At 37.6% G+C, this 25,706-nt stretch overlaps 3 protein-coding genes across 3 annotated transcripts in view; all 3 read right to left on the bottom strand.

Moving 5' to 3' along the window:
• endou2 (endonuclease, polyU-specific 2) overlaps positions 1 to 503 on the bottom strand; it is a gene marked incomplete at both ends in the record, with an annotated part of 5,995 nt that extends 5,492 nt beyond the window's left edge. Inside the window, 2 exons of the mRNA XM_079247267.1 lie at positions 74 to 179; positions 402 to 503. Coding sequence (XP_079103393.1) covers positions 74 to 179; positions 402 to 503 — 208 coding nt within the window. The remainder of the gene's footprint in view (positions 1 to 73; positions 180 to 401) is intronic.
• A 4,415-nt stretch (positions 504 to 4,918) lies between these two features.
• On the bottom strand, positions 4,919 to 10,016 carry rnf14 (ring finger protein 14). The gene is made up of 9 exons (XM_079247661.1): positions 9,958 to 10,016; positions 9,155 to 9,313; positions 8,855 to 8,985; positions 8,447 to 8,636; positions 7,577 to 7,962; positions 7,212 to 7,440; positions 6,940 to 7,112; positions 6,568 to 6,698; positions 4,919 to 6,472 (listed from the first exon to the last, which is right to left on the bottom strand). Exons 2-9 carry the CDS (start codon positions 9,303 to 9,305, stop codon positions 6,409 to 6,411), a joined length of 1,455 nt encoding a protein of 484 aa, XP_079103787.1. The 5' UTR covers positions 9,306 to 9,313; positions 9,958 to 10,016; the 3' UTR covers positions 4,919 to 6,408.
• A 411-nt stretch (positions 10,017 to 10,427) lies between these two features.
• hspa4a (heat shock protein 4a) lies at positions 10,428 to 25,323 on the bottom strand. The gene is made up of 19 exons (XM_079248286.1): positions 25,049 to 25,323; positions 22,657 to 22,714; positions 22,354 to 22,494; positions 21,601 to 21,723; positions 20,622 to 20,721; positions 20,090 to 20,223; positions 19,567 to 19,811; positions 19,185 to 19,261; positions 17,664 to 17,815; positions 17,223 to 17,329; positions 16,439 to 16,572; positions 16,019 to 16,200; positions 15,399 to 15,482; positions 13,711 to 13,866; positions 13,237 to 13,362; positions 13,033 to 13,140; positions 12,762 to 12,881; positions 11,725 to 11,886; positions 10,428 to 11,399 (listed from the first exon to the last, which is right to left on the bottom strand). Exons 1-19 carry the CDS (start codon positions 25,153 to 25,155, stop codon positions 11,199 to 11,201), a joined length of 2,517 nt encoding a protein of 838 aa, XP_079104412.1. The 5' UTR covers positions 25,156 to 25,323; the 3' UTR covers positions 10,428 to 11,198.
• Positions 25,324 to 25,706: the final 383 nt, after the last annotated feature.

The raw sequence follows: 25,706 nt of genomic DNA, 5'->3' as shown, positions 1-25,706 counted from the left end.
CGAAGCTTACTAAAATCAAATGACTGGCAGGAGAACATTTTCTAAGGTATTTTCCACTCTCCCAAGAACTTACCTAAAAATGTCTCCTTTTTGAAAATATTCTCATCTACAAAAGTAAACAGAGGATATCCTGCCCGTTCACTGTTGTCATTGGTGCCCATGCTGTCTCCAGCTTTGCCCTGCAGCAAGAGAGATAGTCTTCATCGGGATGCATGCTTATTTATTTCTGTTTTACCAAGAGATAAATGCTTAAAATGCAGTTTGTAGATGTGCATGATCAATCTCCAGCTAAGGTGTTTTTCAAAGTTAAACGTGTACAAGAGAACGAGTAAACATTTTAGAAGATTATGCACAACTAGAGTAGCAACATGTACAGTAACTTATATGTGCAGAGGATGCACCTGCAGAGAGATCCTGTAGTCTTTTCCAGGTGTGAGTCTGTTTGCATCGTTATCCCAGAGCTCCTGCACCATGGCCGACAGCTCTCTGTCACTCTCAATCATTTTACAACAGTTCCTTGTGGTTATGGTCCCACGGATGGTTTTGTGTCAGTCTGGGAAGAAAGAGAAAGAGAAATTAAAAAGTTATTTGCTTCTGGACAAAAAAAGTACAAGCATTATTAAGAAAGAATTTTATTTTATTTTATTTTATTAAGCTTTTAGTTCAATGAAGGGTTGCTAGGAAGCTGGAGCCTATCCCTGCACCCATTGGGTATGAGGCAAGGTGCACTCCGAACAAGTTGCCAGTTCATTACAGTGATTTTCTTTTCTTTTCTTTTCTTTTCTTTTCTTTTCTTTTCTTTTCTTTTCTTTTCTTTTCTTTTCTTTTCTTTTCTTTTCTTTTCTTTTCTTTTCTTTTCTTTTCTTTTAATCCCATTTACACCTGTTATTAATATGCATCCTGGTTGATTTAGTCAAAATCATTACAGCTGAAAGTACAGGTGTAAACACGGTGAAGATGCATAAAAATGAATTGCTAAACCTGCATGAGTTGGTGCTGTGGGAAGCAAATAGTCACATTAGATGCACATGTTGTGCACCACAGTGAAGGACCCACCTGATGTGCTTCAATAAAGGCTGCATGACATCTTTGAGTAATTTTCTTTCTAATGATATCCTACATAAATATATCTGAATAAATCTTTTCACTGTGAAAATGAAGGAAATAGCTGTGACTGAGATAGCAAAGCTCTTGAAGACACACATATTTTATATTTTATTTTCTACAAACACGGCTGGATGTTTATGAAGATTTTCTTCACATGTCTGCACTCCTTCAGACTGAAACCTGATGAAGTTTAAAAGATAGTACATCTTTAGTGAGCAGAGGTGCGCTCACACTAAATTCTGCAACATCCCTAATCTATCATGTCTCCTATATCACTTTATGACATAAAGAAAATACTACTGAGGTATCAGATCTCCAGAGCAAATGTGACGAAAAGAAACCTTCAATAGTTTGATGACTATATTTATGAAGAAATTGTTTGGTTCAAAGCACTATTTACTAGTGCCCTGTTACTACCCATCACAGCTGATGGTATACAACAAAGATAACATGCTGATTAAAAAAAAATATTCAGCTAAATGAAATCCTTTCACATGAGATGCAACTGAGAAGAGGTGTAAATATGCTCTATTATTAAAAAGGTAAGACTTTGTTATTCAATTTGTATTTCTATTAAATGCTGTAGCCAACTATGTTGCGCTGTTTTGCCAATAACTCATTTAATACATAAAGCATCTTTTTATATAAATATATTTTATCCTTTCTAGGTAATGCTACCAGTCAATATATTTAATATTGCTCTAAAATTTTCCAGATAGAAAACCACGGAATAAAAAATGCAGCAGTATACTTACCTATTTGTAAAATATATAAATACCATGTAAAATATGTAGTCAGTGATTTAATGTTTTTTTTTTGAAGCCCAAATAACTGGAAATGCACAGCTGTCTCCCCAGTCACACAGATCACAAAAAAAACATGGCTGACACATGAACCCACATGAACAAAACTCAGTTCTCACAACTTCAGCATCTCATTTTAAACCCAGCATCCAATCAGCCACATGAAAATCCTCTGACCTGGTCTTCTGCCTCTTCCTGCTTGGATGAAACAGAGAAGAAGTGATGAATGACTTGAGGTTTAAGTGAAGGTTCTCAGTGTTGGACAGGTGCTGCTGATGGTGGTTTCCTGTGTTTCTGACAGCAAGTGTCTTTAATGGGCATAGTACCAGTCCAGCTAGCCAGTCAGTCAGCGTGTATGGAGAAAGACAGGTGATGTGAACAGAGAGCACGAGGCAGCGACGGGACTGGACAGGAGAGAGGGGCCATTTTAAAGGGTTATCCCCTGTCAGCAACTCTAGCCAAAGGGATTGCACAATGTTGTCTCTTTTCAGTCTCAGGCTAAAACGTGGCCTCTTTGTTTCTTTAGTATTACATTGTTTGTGTCTCTGTCACAGCATGTCCTCTGGATTATAGGATAAATATGGGTCATATTTCAGGTAGCAAGATGTTTTCAGGTGCCCAGAGTTAACTTAACCCCTGCAAAGACACACAATGAACAACAAAAACAACACATTTTCAACATTAAACTAAGTTTGTATATCTTCATTTTTCAGGTATTCCTCATAAAACATGTTTGTGACATGAAGACATTATTTAAAAAAAAAAAAAAAGTCATTAAATGTAAGAAATTGCAGTTTTTGTATCGCTACTCCGCTTATTCACAAGCAGGGTCAAAAATTACCCAAAACCTTTTCTTTGGTCCCTCCCAGAAACCTTTGATTTTTATTAACTCTCACTGTTGGTATACATCAACTGTCCCACTTACACACCTGATGCCAGCAGTCTCACCACCTAGAAGGTCCTTTTTACAGCAACATACATCACATCCATGATTTTTCTATAATATTTAATTATATAGTACCCTAACTAGTTGGCTTTATTTAACTACAAAGTAATGTTAGTACGTTAATGTTAACTAGTTTAGTAAGGTTGCTACATTACATCAATTGTAGTGCAAAGAGTGAGTCTCTTACTATATCTATAACTTTCTTGTAATAAAAGCTAACTTGTTAGGTAGCCTATTATATGATTATTGATTATTCAGTGACGCGTGCAGGCCTGCACATGCATGTCGGTGCATTTACTTACATACAAATTGTGGTGGAAGTTTTATGTTCGAGCTTAGGTTTTCATATATTTCATAATCCTTAGCATATATTAATTTCTGATGACTATTGTAGGTCTGAAGAAGTCATGGTGAACCTAAGAATGTAATCCTAGTTACACAGTGTCGGCTAAGTGTTTTTACAGACGTACATAATGCTTGGGCCTTGAGATGTCTGCACTCTGTGATCTGATTAACCAAAACAGACCAGTCTTGTTTAGAATAACATAGATTTAGGGCAGGCAATTTACGCCCTTTACGAGGGTAAAAGGATGGTTTAGTGTGGAACTCAGAGTATTTCAGACTTCTGCTGTTGGACTTCTGAACTGTCTCTCCAAAATTTGTATTATTCTGTACTTTTCTATTCAATAAACTTTGTAATCTTTTTCACTTCAGAACCAGACTCCTCATCATTTGACAGTTTTTTCCACAACAAAATGTAAGAGAAATTGACTTACATGACAACAAATTTATAGTTTTGTGTGCCATTCAAACATTGTTTTTTGTTTTGTTTTTTTTGTTTTCTCATCTCCAGTATCATGGCTGCTAGGCCAGCTGGGATTCCTGAGGACCTTCCCTAACTAATGATCCTGGACGGATAGAATGAAGAGTCCATCAAAGGGAGTAAGTCAGAATCTGACATCTCAGATATAGCACAACTAGACTATTGTCCACCTGCAGATGTCATGTCAGGGTACCTATGTTGGCACCTTGAAGTTCACACCAGTATCACTAAAGCATGCCCACGCTTCCTCACATAGCTCTCAAAGGAGATGTCAGCCTCACATTAAAAGTGTACTGGAAGGTAAATGTTCTCTGTTTGTTGTCCTCCATAGTCAAACAGATTAATGGACACAAAAAACAATGGATTTAGTCATTTTTTTATAACTAAATTATTGACTTTTGTGTGATAAAATGTGAATAAAAAGTGATAAACTAACTTGTTAAAAGTTACACTGCTGTTGATCAAAATATAATGGAAGTAATTCTTAAAATTTCTTAAGCTTTTTGCAAAAAGGTATCGAATTGGGGTCATTTCTACCCCACTTATAGAAGAGTGTAGGTACTTGTAAGTCACGCATGAAAGGGTTAAAAAAAAAAAAAATTCCCTCTTTTTTTAGGGTGCCTTGTTAACTTGATACCTTGCATCCCACGACATTCACCTACGAAAATTTAGAGTGGCCAGATAGAAGCCGCTAACTGACTCAAACAGCGAGAAACTAAATATACTCTGATCGGATGACAAGAAGATTCAAATTTTAAGCCCTAAATCCCAATGATATGTAAAGAAACCAGGGACTGCATATCATCTCAAACGTAGTCATAATGGCATCACTCTGTGGAGATGTTTGTGACGGGAAGGAGGAAACGATAAAAACATATACGGAAAAATGTGAAGCCTCAAGATCTCAGGGATAGATGAAGAATTACATTTAAACTAGACCAAGATATTGCCAATGTCTTTTGACTTTTTTTGTATCCTTACTGCACTGAAATGGGTAACAGCAGCCTTTCCTGACAGGAAGCACAAGATAATTTCTGATTGCTCATCAGCACTTTCTTCTAGTTTGTTGCTTTACCAAGTTGTTGTTAGGTTATCTTCTATTCACAACTGTTATTTAAACACATACCAAGTTAGTTAATAATAACAATAATAACAATATGTATTAAGGAAAAAAGAAATCAAGAATGACAGAAATTAGACATTATTTTACCAGGAACATTTATTTTGCTGAATGCACTGAACAGAACTGTGCAGTTCCTGTTTTCTAACATCACTTGAAGTGGTAGTAGGCTTGAACAGATGACAAAATGAAACTGTGTGTTTCCAAGCCGAACACAATTGCCTTTTAACCGTCCACACCAGCATCAACCCAGTCAGCTGCACTGCTGAAGCAGTGAAGAACGAAAAATCACATGTTGAAAAAACAAAGTTTTATAGTTTGCCTTGCAGGAGACAGTCAATCCTATCAAATTCTAAATATTAAATTCATACACTATAAATTGAATTTATGATCTTTTTTTAAAGGCTGTATGGCCTCAATTTGATAGCTGTATTTGGCAACATAAAATAAAGAAAATATATCTGATCAAATATTCCTAATTGCACTAGTTGTCAACAAAATGAAGACATATTTTCTCACACCATAATCCCTGAAAAATCCATCTTCACACCATCTCCATAAAACTCATTATCCTTTCAACATCATCAAAAGAAGCACCGTCAATACTTAGCTGCATTTAACCAAATAGTTCAATCATCCTACAAAACCAGTCTACATGAATGATTTTTCGAACCTGCTTGACCTTTATTGCATCACACAGAACCAAATTTATGGACATCTGCTCTCCCCATGAAAACATAAACCCATTTAGAATCTGAAGTTGATGATAAAATCATACTCAGTACAGTGCAGACTCTGTACACAGCAGAGGGAGACTGAAGAGTTTCCGTGAGTGTAGCTGGCTTGGAAAAACCCTAAAGCTGAAACACATGGTAAAATCTAAAACTGAGGTTTTAAGTCAGCCACGTTTGAGTTTGTCTCTGCTGTTTCATCATTCACCCTTTTTTTTTTTTTTTTTAAACTAGAACCTGCCTTCATCAGATGACATTTCCTTTTCCATCCAGCATTCAATTTAAATAAAAAATTTGCTGAGTCATGCATTTGTTTGCATGTAACAAAGTCCATCTGGTCAAAGTGATGATTCACAGGCAGGATGACAAAGAAGAAATGTACATTCTTGTCTTCACTAAACATGTCTTCATGAGAACAAAAAGTCTCTTGAACTGAGCTTAGTTCATGATTTTACTATCACTTCTTGATAATACAATTTTGCAAAGCATCAGATCAAAAAATTAGGTGCTGATTTAGTTTAAAAGTGAGAAAATAATTTGTAGATCAAATTAGAAAATGAAGAAATTTGTCTTAGGTTTCAAGGATTAGTCTCATGATGCTGTCATAGGATTGTGCGTTTCTAGATACATATATTTAAACTACCCCATGTGCATAATGTCAATCTCTAAGGTCTAAAGCTGTTTGTCATTCAAGAATACCAAATGTAATCCTTTATATCACCATACCATACTCAAAATGTTACCAATGGTGCATCAGAGTAGTGGTTTAAGTGCTATCGTGGAGCCAGGCTTAGCTAGAACCAAAGGTGAAGTGATGATTACATGAAAGATAAAGTGCATTCAAATGGTGCACAAAGCAACGAGGCACTCCGCTGGCATCAGTCCTCCTCCTCGTCACTCCAGAAGTTCTCATCATCGTCCATATCTACACCGTGGAAGAGTCTGCAGCAGGCAAGAGAGAACGCATTAAGATTTGGGGGATACAAATGGCAGAAAGATGCTTAAGTGATGGATAAAGCAAGACATCAGCTACTCACTGGTTATAACAAGGTGAATGTGGGTTGTTAAAGTGACTGTACGGGTTGACTCTGCTGAGGATGCCCATGCACAACCAGCAGAAGTACTGTTTACATGAGGTACAGGTCATCTTGTTGCAGCCATCGACTTTCTAGAGACACACACAGACATTGCATAAGTGATAGAGGACAGAAACATGGAGCAGAGCAATAGACTGGTTGGTTAGAATAACATTTGGAGCTGTTCTGGAGAAGAAAACATCAAACTACAGTTTAAACTTTTTCCACCATCTGATCACATTGACTACATGTTTTTATTAAAAACAGTCAATACTGACCCCTGGTGTTGAAGAAAAAGCTTACATTGGACAATATTAGTAAAAGGGGCTTTACCTGTATATTGGTTCCACAGCGGGGGCAGCATTTGCAGTTCTCATTGAGCCAGTCCCTGCTGAAGGATTCCTCCACTGCTTTCTGGATCACCCTTTTCCCAAAGCGCTGCTCCATGAACTTTTTCCCCTCAGATGTGGCAGAAAGGTACTCATCTCTTAAGTTACGCAATTCATCTGTGGCACACAACCGAAGCAGTTTTGATTTACTTTGTCATTTTGTGTGTATTTTAAACATAACTTGAACATAATGGTTGCATTTTTTTGTGACTCTACCTGCGGGGATTTTACAGTGGGATACTCCATGGTAACCCAGTTTACAAAGTGTGCAAAAAGCATACTGGCAAGCAGAGCAAATCCCCATGGTTGTGTCTGGCTCCACCATGACAGCGGTGCCACAGTACTGACGGGGACAGTAGACCACATCGGCCATTAGGTCCAAAGTGGACTGAAGCAGCAAACGGTCATATCGAGCAAACAGCTCCTCATCTACAAGCTGTTTTACCTGAAAGATAAATCAGAACAGAAAGAAAAGGTGATGCAGATAATGCCATTATTACTGACATGACAGGTGATTCTTTAACCATGCCTTCATTTTAGCAAAACAAACAAAGAACTAATCTCTGTTTTTTTTGTCTTACCTGCGAGGGTGTGGCTAGTGAGGTACATTTGGGCTCTGGACAATTAAGGCACTGAACATTGCCATCCCTTATTTGGATCTGGAAGTATTCGGTCATGCAAGCTTTGCAGTAAACATGTTGGCACTCCTTAAAGCAGAGACAGCCAGAGCCCAGCTTCTCTACAAAGCAGATTCCACAGCAGAACACCTTGTTGTCAAACACCTTCTGCCGCTGGGCCTCATCAAAGTCCAACAGCTGAGGCAGGGGGTCAGCGCGTGGGTCCATCAAAACCACAGCACGTGGGTCCAGTTGTGACGAATGTGATATGTGCTGGTCAGACTTTTCCTTTTTCACATCAGTTTTTTTCCCCTCAGTTTTTTCAGATTGACTGTCGCACTGTGCCACAGCTGGACCACACAAAAGCAAAAACTTGCTGTCAATATGTAAATCTTTTACCAACTGTAGAAATGCTCCAATATGAAAATAAATAAATAATAGATTAATTAATTATGTCAAAAAACAATTATCTTCAACATATATTGTTTCATAAACTTGAATCAAATTAAGAAGCTGAAACAAAGGCAAACAATTCATCCAAAAGAAAAAAAAAAAGAAAAAAAGATGAATTGATACTGCAAGGTGGTGTTACACAACGAAAGTCAGCTGTTCTGCTAATTGTTAATTATATCTTTGTTTCTTGCAACTAGACTCTAACTGAAAAGCTACTTAAGAAATATTATCTACATTTTAGTGAAGCTGAGAAGGAGTAATACAGATTAACTATACCTAACAACCAAATTAATTTAAATAAATAGCAACAAACACCACAATAATTTTTCTTTGGGAATTTAAATTATTTTTCATTTTATTTTAAATAAATTTATATTGTACCTGTAGTTGCAGAGTCAGGTTTCCTTCTTTCACTGCCTGCCTTACTGCTGCTCCTTATAACTTCAAGAGGAGACTGGATGCCCAGAAAGTCCAAAGCCTCCTCTTTGAGGAACTGGATCCATGTGAAGAGAACCACAGAGCCTCGGTTTTCCTCCCATAACTCATCCAGGCGTAGACACAGAGAGCTCATCTGACGGGTTTAAAAGGAAAAGAGAAAGATTCAGTAATGAGAAAGCAGAATGATGAACAGCAAGAACTAGTACTAGGTTTTCATTTATACAAACTATACCTGTAGCTCTTTTCCAATGTAAACACATACTTTCTATAAGTGGGTCACAATTTTAATATTCTACCAAACCTCGCCAACATGAGCAGGAAAAAGAGCAGATCAGTTAGTTGGTCTCTTACTTGAACTTTGGTCATCCATTTAGAACTGAGAGTAAAAACAGGTGCAGATGTGGATGGATAGTTTTCAGGGAGCTCGAAATTGAGAATTAAGGGAGGAAGAAAGCACACATTATATTCAGCTGTCTTCTCTCCTGCAACAGACAGAGATAAGACTTTGTCACATTCCTGATTAAAATAAACGACAATCTACATCAAAATTTTTTTTAAAAAGTATTTTTTCATATATGGAAGACTGAGATGTGCGCAAAGCTCATATCAATATTGTTTTTCCTCTGTGCACAGCTTCACTGCTACTTGTACCTTTTACAACCACCTTGAAATCAGGAGGTAGCTCTAAACAGAGCTGAATCTCTCCTCCCTGGGCTGATCCAGCCCGCTGGAACTCCTCTTCATCATAGATACTTGCTAAAGCAAGTAGCTCATCTTCCTGGGCTTCCTTATCCTCAGACATTTACATTCCTGTAATAAATATTATTGTTATTAATAATAATAATGCATACATATAATGCTAAGCCAAACAATAACTAATAATCTGAAGCAAACATCACGCCCTCAGTGAGCTGTTGTTTAATGTTAGGATTTAACAGACACCTCTGTCTACTGTATTACTCTTTACCGTATGTTTAATCAGTGAACTCGACAAAACTTTCATTGACTAAGAAAGTAAATGTAGAAAGCAGGAGTCTGCCATACACATTAATAAATGTCTATGGCATTAATGTCTACGGGAGTATGCATACAAATGCTATGGGTTAGCTACTGCTAAGTTACAGCCCAAACGTTAGCAACCAAAACTTTAACCACATTAGATGTTGCTGGTTGATTATTGATAACTAATTAGTCACCTGGTATATAGTGTTTCACCAGGTAGAAGACAGCTGAACAGCTTTGAGACATGAAGTATAAAATGAGCTAGTTTCGTAGCTAGTGGGAACGCATTTATTATAAGTAGCTAGCTAGAAGTGTTAGCTAATACAGAGTGGTTTTATTAGGTGACAAAGCTCGGCTGCGGACAATAAACTTTTCGTTGTGTAAAACTATAACAAAGTATCTACCAAGGAGGAACACATTAAGAAATGAACAGAAATGAACAAGTTTCTCACCTTATTCGACCAAAGTACTAGTGACTTCTGCCCTCTGACTGGTTGTAAGCATCGCGTGACATCACCACCTGCAGGTCAGCTGGTGTATGACAGCTTAAAGCAAACCAGTTAATTTTATTTTTACTTCATTTGGTTTTACTTTAGTTTGGAAGAAATATACTTGATATTATTTATGATTTGAAATTATTTTTGGTCCAACTGTTACTAAATGACATAACATCCTTTTGTTGCCATCTTAACCATTTATAGTAACTGTAGAGGGGAAGATCATGATATAGATTATTTAATAATAATCAAATGCCAACTTACAGACGTTTAGGCACTTACTCGTAGTAGATTGTTCACAATCCTTTATTTTCTGCAACCGCCAAATGCAAAAAAAATATCTACTGCATTCTTTAAAAAAAAGCATCAATGATCCACTTATCACAGCTTTTTTTTGTCAAATTTATTTTTAGATTTTTTTTTGTTTTTTTGTTTTTTTGTTTTTTGTGATGTAGCAACATCAGCACCAAAAAGGTGATTTGTTGGACCTGCAATCACATTGTTGAGTAGAAAAAAAAATCCCCCAAAGAAAATAAAAATACAAGGCTACCAGAGAACAAACCATTGCTTTTGAATGAGAAAAGCAAAACAATTAAATACTGCATGACAGTAACTTGTAATATCTAATTTCAACATAGAGAACTAAAAAAAAAAAAAAAAGAAGAGACTCCTCTAACTGAATACATAAACCAGGAGCTGCAACTTTTTGTGTTGGAGAGAGAAAAAAAATGCTAGATGACATTTACAACTGGAAACAAATCATGTCCCCTTAATCAATGCCACTGCATCTATACCTCATTTAGACACACAACAATATTATATATTCATGAATTCTGTATGAATTAGTAGTTTTCTTCTGAAAATCCTTTAAATCTTACATTCTTAGCTTAAATATGCTCAGAAAATGAATATTACAATCTTGAACATTATAGCCATCAAAGCAGCACAGAGAAAGCAGTCTTCACCCACGCTCACAACCTGTCACAAAGCAGTCCATTCAATATTACGCAGTATTTTTGTATTCAAAGAAAATAAGAAAAGACATGCCATGTCCGCAGGCTGATGAATAGTACTGATAAGGGTGCTGCTGTGTCTATAAGAAAGGCTACTGTATCATCAAAAACAATCTCAGAAGAAAGGGGAGGATGAGTGGCAGAGCAAACTGAGGGGAAAGCCAAGGTTGGCAGCAGCAACAGTTAGTCAATGTCCATCTCAGGCAATTTGCTGTCTGTCGTTTCCTGTTCTGTGCCTGCGGAAGTCGCTTTGTCTGGGTTGCATGGCTGGCTCTCTTTTCCCTCCTGCCCATTGACTGGCCCATTCTCTGTCTTCTCGTCTTTAGGAGGCTCAACCTTCGGCTTTGGTTTGGACACCGCAGAGTTGCAGGATGAATAAAGTTCCTACACAAAAGGCGGGGGAAAAAGCAAAGGAACTCATTTTTTTTCATTTTACATAAGCAGACTAATGAGAGTTTACTTAAAAAAAAAAAAAAGGAATATTATATTAAAATCAACTATTAAAAAGCTTTTTCTTTCTATCAAAATCTTTGCTCCCCTCTCTTTGACCCTAATGTGTAGAAGACAAATCTATAACCAGAAAAACACTTTCATTCCAGACCATAAAGAAAGGTTCTTTATGAAGATAAGTTAAAGCAGATGTTGAAGAAAATTGAGACTAAATATTTAAATGACATGCATTATGTTTGCAGCTTGAAATTTTTATTACCTTAGTCTTGGCTCTGATATCTACAACTTTGACCACTGGGTCCATGGTGAGATCCTGACTGTTCTGCTGGTTCATCTTGCTGTTCAGCCATTCCATGGCTTCCTTGATCTGCTTGTCCACCCGAGTCACCTCCAGCTCGTCGAGGTGATCATACTGCTCATCCTGCACAGTCAAAGTGGAACTATTATGTGCATTTCAGGCTAATTATTTTTATTTCTGAGACCAGAAGGGCAGGGATTGATCGAGTTATTGTCACAAATCGCTTTATTTACTTCAGACCGACCCTCTCCGTAGGCTGTCAGATCAGCCTGTGGGCAAAACGAGTGGATTGAGACTCTTCTGCATTAAGCCCCGCCTCCCGCCACTGCACTACATCTGGAGCGCGCACCACACCTGCTTTCGCCGTCATTGTAACATCTCATTAACAGAAGGGTTAGGCTAATATGAACTCAATAAAAAAAAACAAAATACAAAGTCAACACATAGCATACAGCCCTACATGTTGGAATCTGAATCAGACCCTGAAAACAAAGTGGAAAACAGCAACCCACAGCAACGTATGCAGCAGGATGTCTCTCTTTGGTAAACTCACCAACTCGCCATCGTTGGAAATAACTTTATTAGACGTTTTCCACCCGCCTGATGTATTTGTACATGCCCTTGTTAACCAGTAGAAGGTAACCAATCACCGAACCTTATCCCCCGGGACGTCACAAGGATTTCCAAGTAGAAAAAAACTCTCTAAAACGACGCGTTTTTTGTCGCCATGGAAACCGAACGGAGAGCGTGCTGGAACTCAAACTCAAACATGTGTTTAGGTGATAAGGAACAGTGCTGTTCACATGTCTGATGAGTATTCAACACTGTACCACTGTAGAAAGCTCAGAAAACTCCAAATACCATAATAGCACCCCTTTAAACATGACAACTTTATGATGATTGTTCAACTTGTTCCATGAAAGTCTCAATTACTTTCACTGGATATAAGCAACACTAGCTACTGTAGAACTAATGAGAAGGGGTTAGTTGATATTTACCTTTGCTTTGTAGGCTTCAGTGATCTTCATGTACATCTGAATCTGTCTGCCAAGTTCTTCAAATGCCTTTGGTCTCTCCTCAGCCTCCATGTATCGTTCATGAATAGGGTGACCAATTTTCTATAGAAAAGAACAACAGGTCTCATCACGCCACCATCCAGCGAAAAACAGGCATGTTATTCAGATATAACTAAAGTATGCACCATCTGATTAAGCTGTGAATTAATTACATCTTTATAACAAATAAAACTAATTTTAAATGACTGCTTACCTTTAGTTCTGCTAGTTTGTCAATGTAAAGTTGTTTCTGTTGGTCCTCTCCATCCTCATACAGCCAAGTCTCTGTGTCTTCCAGTTTTAATGAGAAAGCATCTCGATCCTGAAATTGTAGAAGATGTAATTTTTTTTTTTTTTTTTTTTAACTTTCTACAGTTTAAAAACATAAACCTGTCTGAGAAGTCTGATATGTACTCACAGCTTCATTCACAAACTTCTCCAGGACTCCATGTAGCTTATCCCTCATCTCATACACATACTCCTCTACATTGTTCTTGGCATCGTTTCTCTCCTTCTCAAGCTTGTCCTGCATGATCATCTTCCCCTGGAAGAGGCAGGGAATTTCAGCTTTAATTTCTGTTTAAAACTTCACATTTATGTAGAACTTGTCAATAACAACAACTGAAACGAGACAAACGTTGAACTTTACATTTCCAATTGTCTGCTAAAGAAGATTATCAGTAGTTTGTCATTATGATAAGTAGGAGAAAGCTTCATGAAGAGTTTTTGAAATACAATCTTTCACAAGATAATACACAAAAAACCCACAAACTATCAAATGGGTTATTGCTTTGTTAAGAAACAGGCAAATTCCAGAGAGGTGAGCCTTCCCAGCACACTGCTTGGACTGTGTGTGCATGCTAGACATTCATGGTGATTTTTAGAGCATTACCTCATTCTCCACAAACATATTAAGTTCTTGGCTGGACAGCTGCCACTGCAGTTTGTTCTCTATGGGTAGATCCACCGTCTTCGTTTTTACTTTAGGTTTCTTCGCCTGAGGAGGTTGATCATTCTTCTTCTCCTGCTTTAAGTCCTCCGTAGATGTCTGGAAAAAGGAAACACTGCTTTTCAGGACTTTCAGTATGCTGAATGTTATAGGTGGGATTTTACTCAATGGGATAGCTGTGCATACACGTTATGCATGTTAGTCCATCTACAGTGATTGTCCTTTTAAATGACCCAATAAATTCACCAAAAAAAAAAAAAAAAAACTTAATTCAACTTTAAAAGAAATAAAACAAAACATGCAAGTTGTTTTTAGTTGTACAGCTACCTTAGAAGATAAATTTGAGATTTAGAGCTCAGGGTTGAGAAAGGTGGGAGTACTTTGTCCAGTCTTTACTTCCCAAGACACGTTTGTGCAGCAAAATAATAGTTTTAGGACCAAGGTTAGGAGTCATTTAGAGGATAAATGGAAAGAGAACACATTTGAGTGACGTGGGGTATTCATATGGAAGTGTAATTAAATAAAAATACCTTTTACCAAATGTTTAATCAATCAGGGTGAAGCTACAATATGGCCTTGCACATTCTGATGATATTAAGCCTTTAGCTTAAACTATTCAAGTGTCCTGGGATTATTTTCTCATGACAGATAGACTTTTTTTCTGTTGATAAAAACACGATAAAATCTTGTTGATAAAATCTTGGCAGATTTTCACACTTTGTCAACTCCCGATGTAGGCTGATCCGTCTTACATCCTGTCTCTTCTCTGAGCTCTCTCCAGTCTAAAAAGTCAGTCCGAAGTTGACACTCATCTCTGGTTTTGTCACTTTCTTCAATTCTTTTTGTCCGTTTTCTGATAATGCCCTCTTGCATTTCTTTCCTGAATCAGCCATGGTCAATGTCAAAAATAGCCAATATGTTGATCTCCACTTGTTTGTGAGTGATGTGACCATGAAGCAAAATGCAGCTGTCACATGATGCTCTGGGCTGAAAAAGCAAAGTGTTGTTTCTCATCGTCGGGACGCTGCAGAGCAATGACGGCTCCAGGAATGTAGATGATGAATGAGTGTGCCATCAAAGTTAGTCAGAAGCACAAAGTTTTAAAGGTCAGCGTTGCTTTAACTATTTGTCAGAGGAGTTGGTAAACTTAACCCAGTTCTTTGCAACAAACATTATGGGATTAATTCTTTTGTATTTTAACATAGGTAATATTGTGGGGTGAGAAGGGGGAAAAAAAGCATGTAGTACTTCATGTAAGGACTGCATCCAATAGGACAGTCCACTATTATCTTCCTATGATGTCCTCTACTGTTTGACTTCGTGCTTGTGTTGTTCTCACTCATATGTAAGTCTCTTTGGATTAAAGCGTCTGCTAAATGACTGTAGAACTGAAGAGAACTTCTCATTATCTTATTCTCACAGAAGCAGCGGCCACGCTACACTTTGACTTTGCCATCTTCCTACTTTCCTCTACTTTTTGGTGAATATTTATTAACACTGGGGGAAACTCAAAGCTTTTTTGGTTTCCACCTCTCAAACACTGGTAGAAAGCTGCGTTATTAGTGCTTTGTATGGACTATACACAGTGTAGTCTTATGGTGGGTGTGATCTTGCTGCCCCTACAAGTTCACCTCCATTTCCTCAGCCTCTGTTTTCTTCTCTTCGTCACCTCCTGTCGGTTGTTTCTGATCCTCCGGGTCCACCTGCATTTTGTTCTGGTGAACGGTAACAAAACAGAGGATATGGAGGAATGACATCAAGGTAGCAAGATAGCCATTCTTTGGCTGGTTTTATTCAATCATCTAGAACTAAATCACTTCATTCAGATCATTAAGAAACTTGTTTGTTTTGACTGTAACAGATTAAAATGGGTTTGTGCAAATTATTTTGTATTATTTTCCAGTTTAGATGGCAAATAGTGACATTTGTCCAAAAGAAAAGCATCCGAAAAGAGTTTGGCATTTGCTAAGGGAGAGCATCCATGTGATGATTTCACTAACAAGGGGTGGCCAAACTGTTAAAGTGTGTGTGGAAAAAAAATTCCAAGACAAAACACAAGGCAAACAGTTTCTCCTTCACTCACACACACACACACACACACACACACACACACACACACACACACACACACACACACACACACACACACACACACACACACACACACACACACACACACACACACACACACACACACACACACCTTACTTCCCAAGGTCATTTGTGTCTTACACCCTGTGCAAATACACACCTCTTCTTCTTTCACTATCTGGTCTGTCTCCATAGGCTCCTCCCCTTCGGTTGGTTTCACCACCTCTACTAGCGACGCGCTTGACACGCTGAACACTCCGTGTACATTGACGCGCACTTTCACCTTGACCTTGGCACACTCGCCAGATGCCTGAGGAACCACATTCTGGATCAGGAACTGGCCTGCGGGGCAGAGGGAAAGTGGCAAAAGGTGGAAAAGTTGGGACAATTTGTTGATCATCCTCACAATACGAGGAGATTATTAATGTGTGGATGCCTTCAGGTTAACATCACCAACGCTAAACCAGTTTTAATTACTCCCAACTTGGAGTGAACAAAGCAAAAAAGAAACTGGGATAGATCCAAAAGTCCTGACTGAATTCATATTCATATTTATAGTATAAAGTTAAATTTGTAGTACCTATAGCGGCATTCGGGTAAGGAAGCTCTTTGAGATTGTTGTAGTATGCTTCAAGAGTGAAGGGTTCTTTCCGATAGAAGGTCAGCACTTTGGAGAAAGGAGCTGCATGATTCTTAGGAAACACTTCACAATCACTGCAGAAAAACAAAACGGAAACAAAGGAAATATGTGAACATTAGAGAATCTCATAATCTATAGATTTGATTAATGCAGATATGCAACCAATGAGTTATGGTTTGGCAAGTTAGCCAACAGTGAATAAAAAATGTTTTCTTCCCCTAAGATCCCAAGAAAGCAAAGAGTTAAAGAACAGTAAAGAGGCATTGTGGCCCACCATTTGCACACTGAGGCTTCTACCCACTCAACCACCAACCCACACACCCGTCTGCTATTTGGCAGCAGTTTACAATACGCATCCAAAGTTTTCTTCAAACTGGGAACATTATAGAGAACTTACAGCTCATCTTATAAAATAGTGAGCTGCTGGGGATTTTTTATCGCGATTTTAATGTTAACAATCAAAGTGCTTTTAATGTGAATTACAGCTGAAAAGGAACAATATCTTAAAGCAGAATTAGTTGAACTACATATAAAGTTATACAATAACTCATGACCATATAAGCAATATTATTTAAAATGTTGATGAATAAATGAATTCATCATGAATAAATTGATTAATATTCACATCTAAACCAAGACAACAAAGTTATTCTCATTATTCTTCAGGCATAAACGCTAAAAGTTCCAATTTTTTCTTCCAAGTTGACAAAGAGGTGGATCATACCTCAGTCCTTCTTCTGCAGCTGAATTCCACTTTAAGGAAATGGAGTAGGGAACAACATCTGTGATGGAGAACTCCCTGACCTTGAAAGCTGGTGACAAGATCGCACACTGATGGGAAAAATAAAAAATGCAAGTAATAAGAAAGATAATTAAAAAGAAAGCTGTTTCTTTTTTTTACCTGCCACTAAAAAAAAGAAAAAATTTCTGAACTATTCAAAATCTAAAAACCATATCAGTGTTCACACGTATCAAATGTTACTATGAATATGTACGTTACTTCAACCATTTACATTAAATAAATTATTTTTTGCCTGTAAATAATGTTTCAACAAAGTCCAATGTGTTTTTGCTAAAATTTTAAAATAACAAAAAAAAGGCCTGAGATTATTTCTGTTGTTTGACCGAACAGTTAAAAATACTGGTCATGGTAGGTGAGCAGTACCTGCAAAGCGCAGCCTCGCGCCACTGCCTCGTCTGCATTTAAGGTGGTGCTCAGCTCTTTCCCGAAGAATTTGCTGATTCGCTCCTTGATGGCCGGGATTCTGGAAGCTCCACCCACAATCTCCACTGCATATATATCTTCCTTTTTCAGCTCTAGATGCAGAAAGCAGATGAAAAAAATTAAACATAACAGGTGTGTTAGGTTTAAATGTCACCACTTCATCCTCAAATGCTGCTCAAAAGCAACAACACACTGTTAAATCTGGTTGATGTAAACAGTTTAGGACACAAGGTTTAATTAAAGCAAGTAGTGGACAAATGTAAAGACACAGACGGAGAAAAGGGACAGAAAACATTCACTTGAGATCAGGAAGGTAGATACGCTCCTAATGTCCAGAAGAGCTGTCTCTATGCCTGTCCCGGTAACAAATTTTGCCGTGCGATTAATTGTCTCAGAAATTATTGCGACAGACAATAATATAGCACTAAGTGACTATTGTTGTCATTTTGAGACCATTTTCAACTAAAATAACAATAATGCCACAATAAGGCAAGTACACCCTTTCAAGAACATACTTTGATATCTAAAGAACATTTAGCTCGATGTGCAGACTAGTTTATGCTCATCCAGTCCACAGTCTGCTAAAACAGATCAGGATTTCTCCTGGGGTTTTGGCAATGTGGTTATCTAGAACATATGGTCTCTAAACAGTATGTAACACTGTTTACATAGTCTATGGTCAGGCTTATATAGGGGGACATGTTTTGGACTTGAATGTTGAATGGTAAAACTGAGTGTCTTTGATCGCCTTCAGTGTGTCATATTTCATGTCATTGTAAAATTGTGGATTTGCCGTTTGTAACATATATGTTCATCCAGGCAGATTGTTAATGTCTTATTTTCCCAGCTGGGAAAACTGCAGTTGATGATTTTGTTTTAAGTGCAGATGAAATCTTGTAGTATCGCCGTGTTTAGTTAATATTGTCTCCAAACAAATATGGTACGTGTTAAGTTGAAAATCCACTAATGGTGTTAAAAACTCATTCTTAAAGATAATTGTTTTGTTCTTTGAAAGACGGTGAGTTTTTTAAGTTTAAAATACAGTGACTGTGTTTTGGTTAGTACATGTTTCATTGTTATATATGTACTATTGTAAAAGCAGTAGAAGTCTTGTTATTTTATTCTGAAGATACAAAACGGAAGTGGTGGACGGAAGGAAGTTTTACTGTGTAGATGTGGTAAACATGGTGACAGTTGAATAAAGTTAACGTTCAACTTCGAAAGTGAGTTTTTTTTTTGTGTAACAGTACGCGCTAACAGAGAGCGAGAGAGAAAAGAAAGACATGAAGATTATTGCGTCCGGCAAACTTATTGTGTGCATTTTTTTCTTATTGTGCGATCAATTGACTTATTGCAACAGGCCTAGCTGTTTCATTAAACTCCACACCCGAATCTCATCCGTGCGAGTGTGAACATGCTAATGGGGATAGTCCAGCTGCTATGAAAGTTATCGTTACTCACTGGCTTGTTCCATGACGCTACGTAGGGGACCCTCGACTTTGGCCAACAGTCCTGCACACAACTCCTCAAACTGACCTCTGAAAAGAGACGGTCATAAATTATTAATAGATGTAGTCTCACTCACACATGCACACACACACTTTGGAAAACTCCACATATGCAGTAAAATTCTTGACATAGACTTATTCCCAGAACTCTTACCCGGTCAGTGTTAAAGAAAATATCTGCTGGCTCTATGTACACACACCATATTCTAAATCAGTCACAGTGACCCAACCCAAATCATACTGGATTTCTTCGGCTCCAGCTCTGCTCTTTATTACGCCATTTTTTCCATACAATGCTTTGTAACCCTAAATATTTAAGCAACTTTGCATCTCACCGGTTCAGTTTACTCGAAACATCAATGTCGTTCATGAAGCATTCAATGTTGAGGGGGAGATCAGAGGAGTTGGCGCTCATCAGTTTCTTCAGCTTCTCGCACTCTTGGTAGAGACGCACAAGAGCTCGAGGCTTTGACTTGACATCCAGTTTATACTTCTTCGCGAACTCCTCACAGAAGTGGTTGACCAGGATGTTATCGAAGTCCTTCCCACCGAGGTCTGAATCAAATGCTGTAGCCAGGATCTTAAGAGAGAAAAGCAGAGGAAAATGGATTTATTGTATCATACTTAAAGCTGAATAACTATGGTCATTGCATTTCAGGTTTAGTAAGAAAACTCCAGAGTTTCACTGAATTAATTTTACCATTACTTAGTTATGGTGCACAGCTTACCAATTAACACACAACAGTGGCTGAATTCAACAGGCTTTGTGTAAACTCGCATAAACTAGATCCTATGATATGCTGCATTACTAAAATCACCTCTCCCCCTCAGAATTAGCAAAAACTATGAATTATTTACCTTGAGTTTCCCCTTGTTGAAAGCACAAACTGACACCTGGTAACCAGAGTGACCCAAGTCCACAAACACCACTATCCTGGGCTTTTCTTCTGGAGCTGGCAGGTCCTGCTTGTAGATTCCATATGCCAGAGTCACTGCGACAGAACAGGAAAGGCCTCGTTGGATTTTGCTCACCACCACACCAACTCAGTAGTTTTAATTTGCTGTATTATGCTGAACAAATTCTGCTCTAAAACACACAAAGTTAGAGATTTTCTTTGTTTTGTTACTAACACACAAAGAGTTCAGCATGTCTGGAGCTACGCTTTAGCACCAGTGTGACACTTAAATGATTTACAGCTCAAAGTTGAGTATGCCTGCTCAGCGGTAACATATGGCTGAACGTGAAAATCTCACACCAAAGATTACCTAAATGTTATTTCAAAGTACTGTGTCAAAACCGCACTAAAGCTAGAAAGACTGAAACTTAATATATGGGAGACTAAAACAATTCAGATGCATGCTGTGTATAGTTTACTGCATGTTTATATACCTGCAGTGGTCTCATTCATTAGTCGTAGACAGTTGAGGCCTGCAATCTGAGCTGCATCCATGACAGACCTCCTCTCTGCATCAGTAAAATAGCTTGGTACCTGGGAGACACACAGACACCAAAAAAAAAAAAAACAACAATTTTAAGTGAATGTAAAACATACAGCGAGTCAAAACATACAAGTAGAAAATCAGAGGGATCTCCCTTCACAACTTAAAACGACAATCCAACATGGACACACATGACAATATTGTCAAGTATTAATATTGCATTAAAACAGTCAAAAATCTAACATACTTCCTTTTTTTCCGAACGTGATCAATTTGTACAGCAAGGTATGAAACGTCCGCCTTACAAAATGTCTGGATAGTGTTACAATATTAGCCAGCACTGATGCCAAAACAAAACTATTCCATGTGGAGAAGGTTGAGGGCTACATTTAGTCACTAGTCAAAGTAATAACAACATGCTATCCATCTCCAGGGCTGATGTAAACTACAGATTTAGGATTGGGGAAAGTATGAGCTTCGGTGCATGAGACCAATACTCTTACATAACAGGTGCTATTGGTGAATCCACAGACTCAGCTCAAGGAACACTTCCCACTCTTCACCAACAAGGTGTTGAGAGAGGAAATGAAGCTTTCAGGCAAAGACATCTGGTGAAGTGCTTAAAGCTCAAAATGTCACATGAACAGGTGGTAATATGTTTCGACAGCATTTGCTTCTTTAAATATGCTTTTTTTTTTTTTTATTCCTCATCCAATCTGCTTATGGTGCTAGAACCTGTCACTCAAATGTCAGGATGTATGTGCAATTCAAAGTACAGAAAACACCTTGGAAATATGAAGTCATACAGACGTTAAATTAGTCCTGGATAAGAAGAAATGTTCTTTAGACCTACCACTGACAAATCTCCTGAACAAGTTTTATAGATTTCCCGACACCCAGACGCTGTGTCTGTCTGCAGGAATGCTTACCGAGATGACACAGTCTACTACTGGTTTCTTCAGTGCACTTTCAGCAGTCTCCTTCAGTTTGGTCAGCAGCATGCCCGTTACCTGCTCAATGCTGAACACTTTCTCTTCTTCCATGTACATCACCTACAATTGGTAAGATTTTGGAAAGATTCATTTTAGAGTTCCAATTATTTCATCAAAAGTACATATTGCTAACAGTTTAACAAATGTATTCCACAGAATCTATTGCTTATAAAATAAAACCAAAATTAAATATACTAAAATATATTTTGTGAGAATCCTTGCGATTAAAGAAAATTTTGCAGGCCATAGCAAATTGATGCAATCTTTACTGGTGACATTTATTTTGGACTCGTTTATCCTGAGGATTCATATTAATCATCTCAACAGGATTGCAGCTACATGCTGGGCTGTGTATTTGGAGTGTGCCAAACCATGGATCTTCATTTATGTACTTGTAAGAATAAATAATACCGTTAAACAAAAATCCTTAAAAAAATTACTCACAGATTAAAGGACAATGAATAGAGTATGTTACAAAAGTAGGTGAGAGATGAAGAACTATGAGTCTGGTTAACTGAAACACACCTTAATGTAGTCAGGAAAAAAAAAGACATTATATGATTTTTCTATATTTATTATTTTCTACCTTTTGCTTTATATTGTTGGCTTGCCTTTTTCTGTACACAAAGCTAAAATAAATTGAGCATAGGACCCTGCATGTTAGTTTAATATAATCAAGTGTAATCTTACTTTTATGCCAGTGGCTCCAGAGGGCATCTGTGCCAGGTCGTACACCAAGTTAGACTTTTCTGATTGAACATAAGTGTCTGAGAAAGCCCTGCCATGGAAGCGCTTGAAGCCCTGCACTGTGTTTTTACAGTTAGTCACCACCTGGAAACAAGAGCAAGAGAGGACAAAATCAGACATGACATTTCAAGATGTGCATTACACATAATACAAATCTGAGCTTTCATATCTAGTCATTATCTTTTCAGAAATAAATTCAAAATAAATAAATCAGATGTGGATAACACAGTGACTGTATTGACTTGCCTGGCTCTTTGCAGCAGCTCCAGTTGAACGATTTCGTGGTCCAAATGAAACAAAAGACCTGGAAAGAACATTGGTACAATGTTAGGGAAGAAAAAGCTAAAAGCTGAATCTAATGTGATCTAAATTAAGACAGACTTAGACATGTGACTACATGATGTCATCATATCAATACATTTCTGGCAATTCAGCCATTCCCATTTCAAACTACACAGAGAATTTTAAGGGTCTGCTGTCTACAAATGCACTGATCACAATGCTAGTGTCGGGTATTGGTGAGATACTCCATGGGTGTACTTGTTGTGACAGTACAGAGCATGATACCAAATCAAATTTGACATTATCTCAGGGGGAGAAGCTGGTTTTGGCCATACTGGTGCGTTGTCACAGATGTGTACCATAACAACCAGAGAGAAATACTTTATCCTACTTATTTATGGGAATTCTGATATCTTTAAGGTTTATATTTAAAATTTCTGGTATCAATTGCACAGAAACAAAGTTCTTACTGATGCTGTTCTAAAAATCTGAATCTGACACAGTAAAAGAAGCTAACTTGGGTGTAGGTGCAATGTCACCATGGTGAACTGAATTCGCCTAAGACGACTTAATACGCCTCATTTATGAAAATTCCCAAAATTTTCTAGACTAATATTTAAAGGACGGTCGCAGGATGACCCATTTAATATAACACAATGAACCACTCTGTCCCAAAAAAAATACTCCAAAAATCAGTACACTATGATTACGCCTTTTACAATAAATACAATTCAAACTTAAATGATTTGATTGTTTCTGAATAATATAGTAAAAGTACCAAAAATTCATTAATTTCATCTGCACTATGATTCTAAAAACCTAATATTAGGGATCCTCAACCCTGGTCTTTAAGGGCCGATGTCCTGTCAGGTATAAAAGTTTCCCTGCTGCAGCACACCTGACTCAAATCAGTGGGTAACAAGCAGACTTTTGCAGACCTTCAGGCAGTGGGCTAAGTCTCATTCAGGCGTGTTTCAGCAGGGAAACCTCTAAATCCTGCTGGACACGAGCTCTCAAGGACCAGGATTGGGATCCCCCTCCTTAAATGTTTAACTCATTTTAAGCATCTTCCAATCTATAGCACAAAGTGCACTAAACAAAGCACAAATGGGACTAAATTACACTGAATAGGCAGGAATACAATATAAAACTTTAATAATAGTTACATACATCAAATGTTGATTAATTTGTTAGATTTTTAAAGTTCTTAAATGATAATTTAAAATAAAGTCTGAAATTCTTCATACAAACCACATGCAATGCCTCATGTATTGCAGAGCTAAGTATACGTTTTGTAATATGTTGTGCGTTTTTCAGTGGCGATACTTCCCTACTACACTGAGAAACCACGTTTGTAATATGCACTTGGAAAAAAACTAATAAAGAATGAACTTCACACTACAGTACAATTTAATTTAAATAATGCATTTATAATATTTAATAAAACAAGACTTCAAGAAAAGTTAAAATGTGTGACAGAATCAGACACCTCCCCAAATGTTACAATGCACTTATTACTTGTAATATATCCAGTTTACCACAGATTACTCTTACAACCCTATGTATGTATGTATGTATGTATAACCATGTCGAAAGAATAATTAACACTTTAAATGAAGAATTGATTTAAAGGGAAAAAAAACACTGTAGCAGCTCAACTTAAACAACATTAATTGAAATTATACGATGCCGAATATGTAAAAAAAAAAAAAGATAGATTTAATAACAAATTAAAGTAGTTTTTGCCCCTGAAAGTAACGTGAAAGTCTTGAAGGTTTGCTAGAATATTCCAACGACAGCTCACGCGTTGTCGTCATCCTATAGAACATAACGCAAGACGCTTATTTTGTCACACGGGGCACACCGGTTGGTCGGAGTTTAAGTCTTCTCCAGATGTACAGTACAAATGTAGCACGAAAAATGAAACACACCCCGCCCAGCCATCTAGTCCGGGTGACCAAAGTATACTTTCAAACCGAGAAGAAAGAGAAGAAAAAAAAAAGGAAGGAAGGAAGAAAAGAAAAAAAAAAGCTTAGCCGGCTGGCTAACCTACCGGCGCTCAGTGACTGAAAGAGATCTGTAAATTAAAGATGAATTCTAGATAATTCCATCTTTGCCGCCAATGTAAAAATAAACGTTTCGCCGGCCCATACGTACCAAAAACAGTTTGGTTTGCCACATAATAAAATAAGCACAAGAGTGTGAGTTCTGCTAGCAGCTGCTAGTCATTGAAACTGCATTGAAACGTGCAGTATCGTGACTACAGTGAGGCAACAATTACAAAGTGATATGTCTCGCCTAAACAGGCATTATTCCACAAGATCAAAAGCTGCAACATGTAGTTTTGTCTACTTACGGTGTACATCTGTCGCTGTACTCGTTGGCGATTGTCTCAATTCCTCCTGCTCGAGCTACAGCTACATAGCAGCTTTGAAAGCCCAAGTCAAATCCCACAACTGACATCTTCTGCGCTACGTCTGCCTTTAATCTTTAAGAATATCTACAATGTAACTTCAGAAAGTAATGTAAAAAATATATAGTAACAAATAAATTAAGTGAAATTCGTGTAAAGTTGTGGTACGCTACGTTAAGTAGAGACTCTTGTTATCATAATCCACAGCGCTTACTGAGACCGGTGTCTGTGATCTGTGCTGGCAGGTTGGCTGCAGCAAAGTGGTCTTACTGAGTTCTCGCAGGATCCCCAGAACTATCGCGAGATTTAAATTGTTCCAGATATCTCTGGACTTTTCTATGACGGTTCTCGATTTCTTGAGCTTTTTGGAGAAAAAGCCTGAATCTTCTGCAGACGTTCTCATACTTTATAGCTAAGAATTTGCTATATATGCCACGAAAGGAAATAAACAATTTATACACTTGAAGAACACTTGAGGAAAACAGCAAGCGGATCACACACACACATACATATGTGTGTATATATATATATATATATATATATATATATATATATATATATATATATATATATACACACACACACACATATGTATGTGTGT

The sequence above is a fragment of the Telmatherina bonti genome, assembly GCF_933228915.1.
Source record: "Telmatherina bonti genome assembly, chromosome: 10".
Lineage (NCBI taxonomy): Eukaryota > Metazoa > Chordata > Actinopteri > Atheriniformes > Telmatherinidae > Telmatherina > Telmatherina bonti.
Note: the sequence above shows the minus strand (reverse complement) of the source record. Positions and strands in the feature narration are given on the sequence as shown.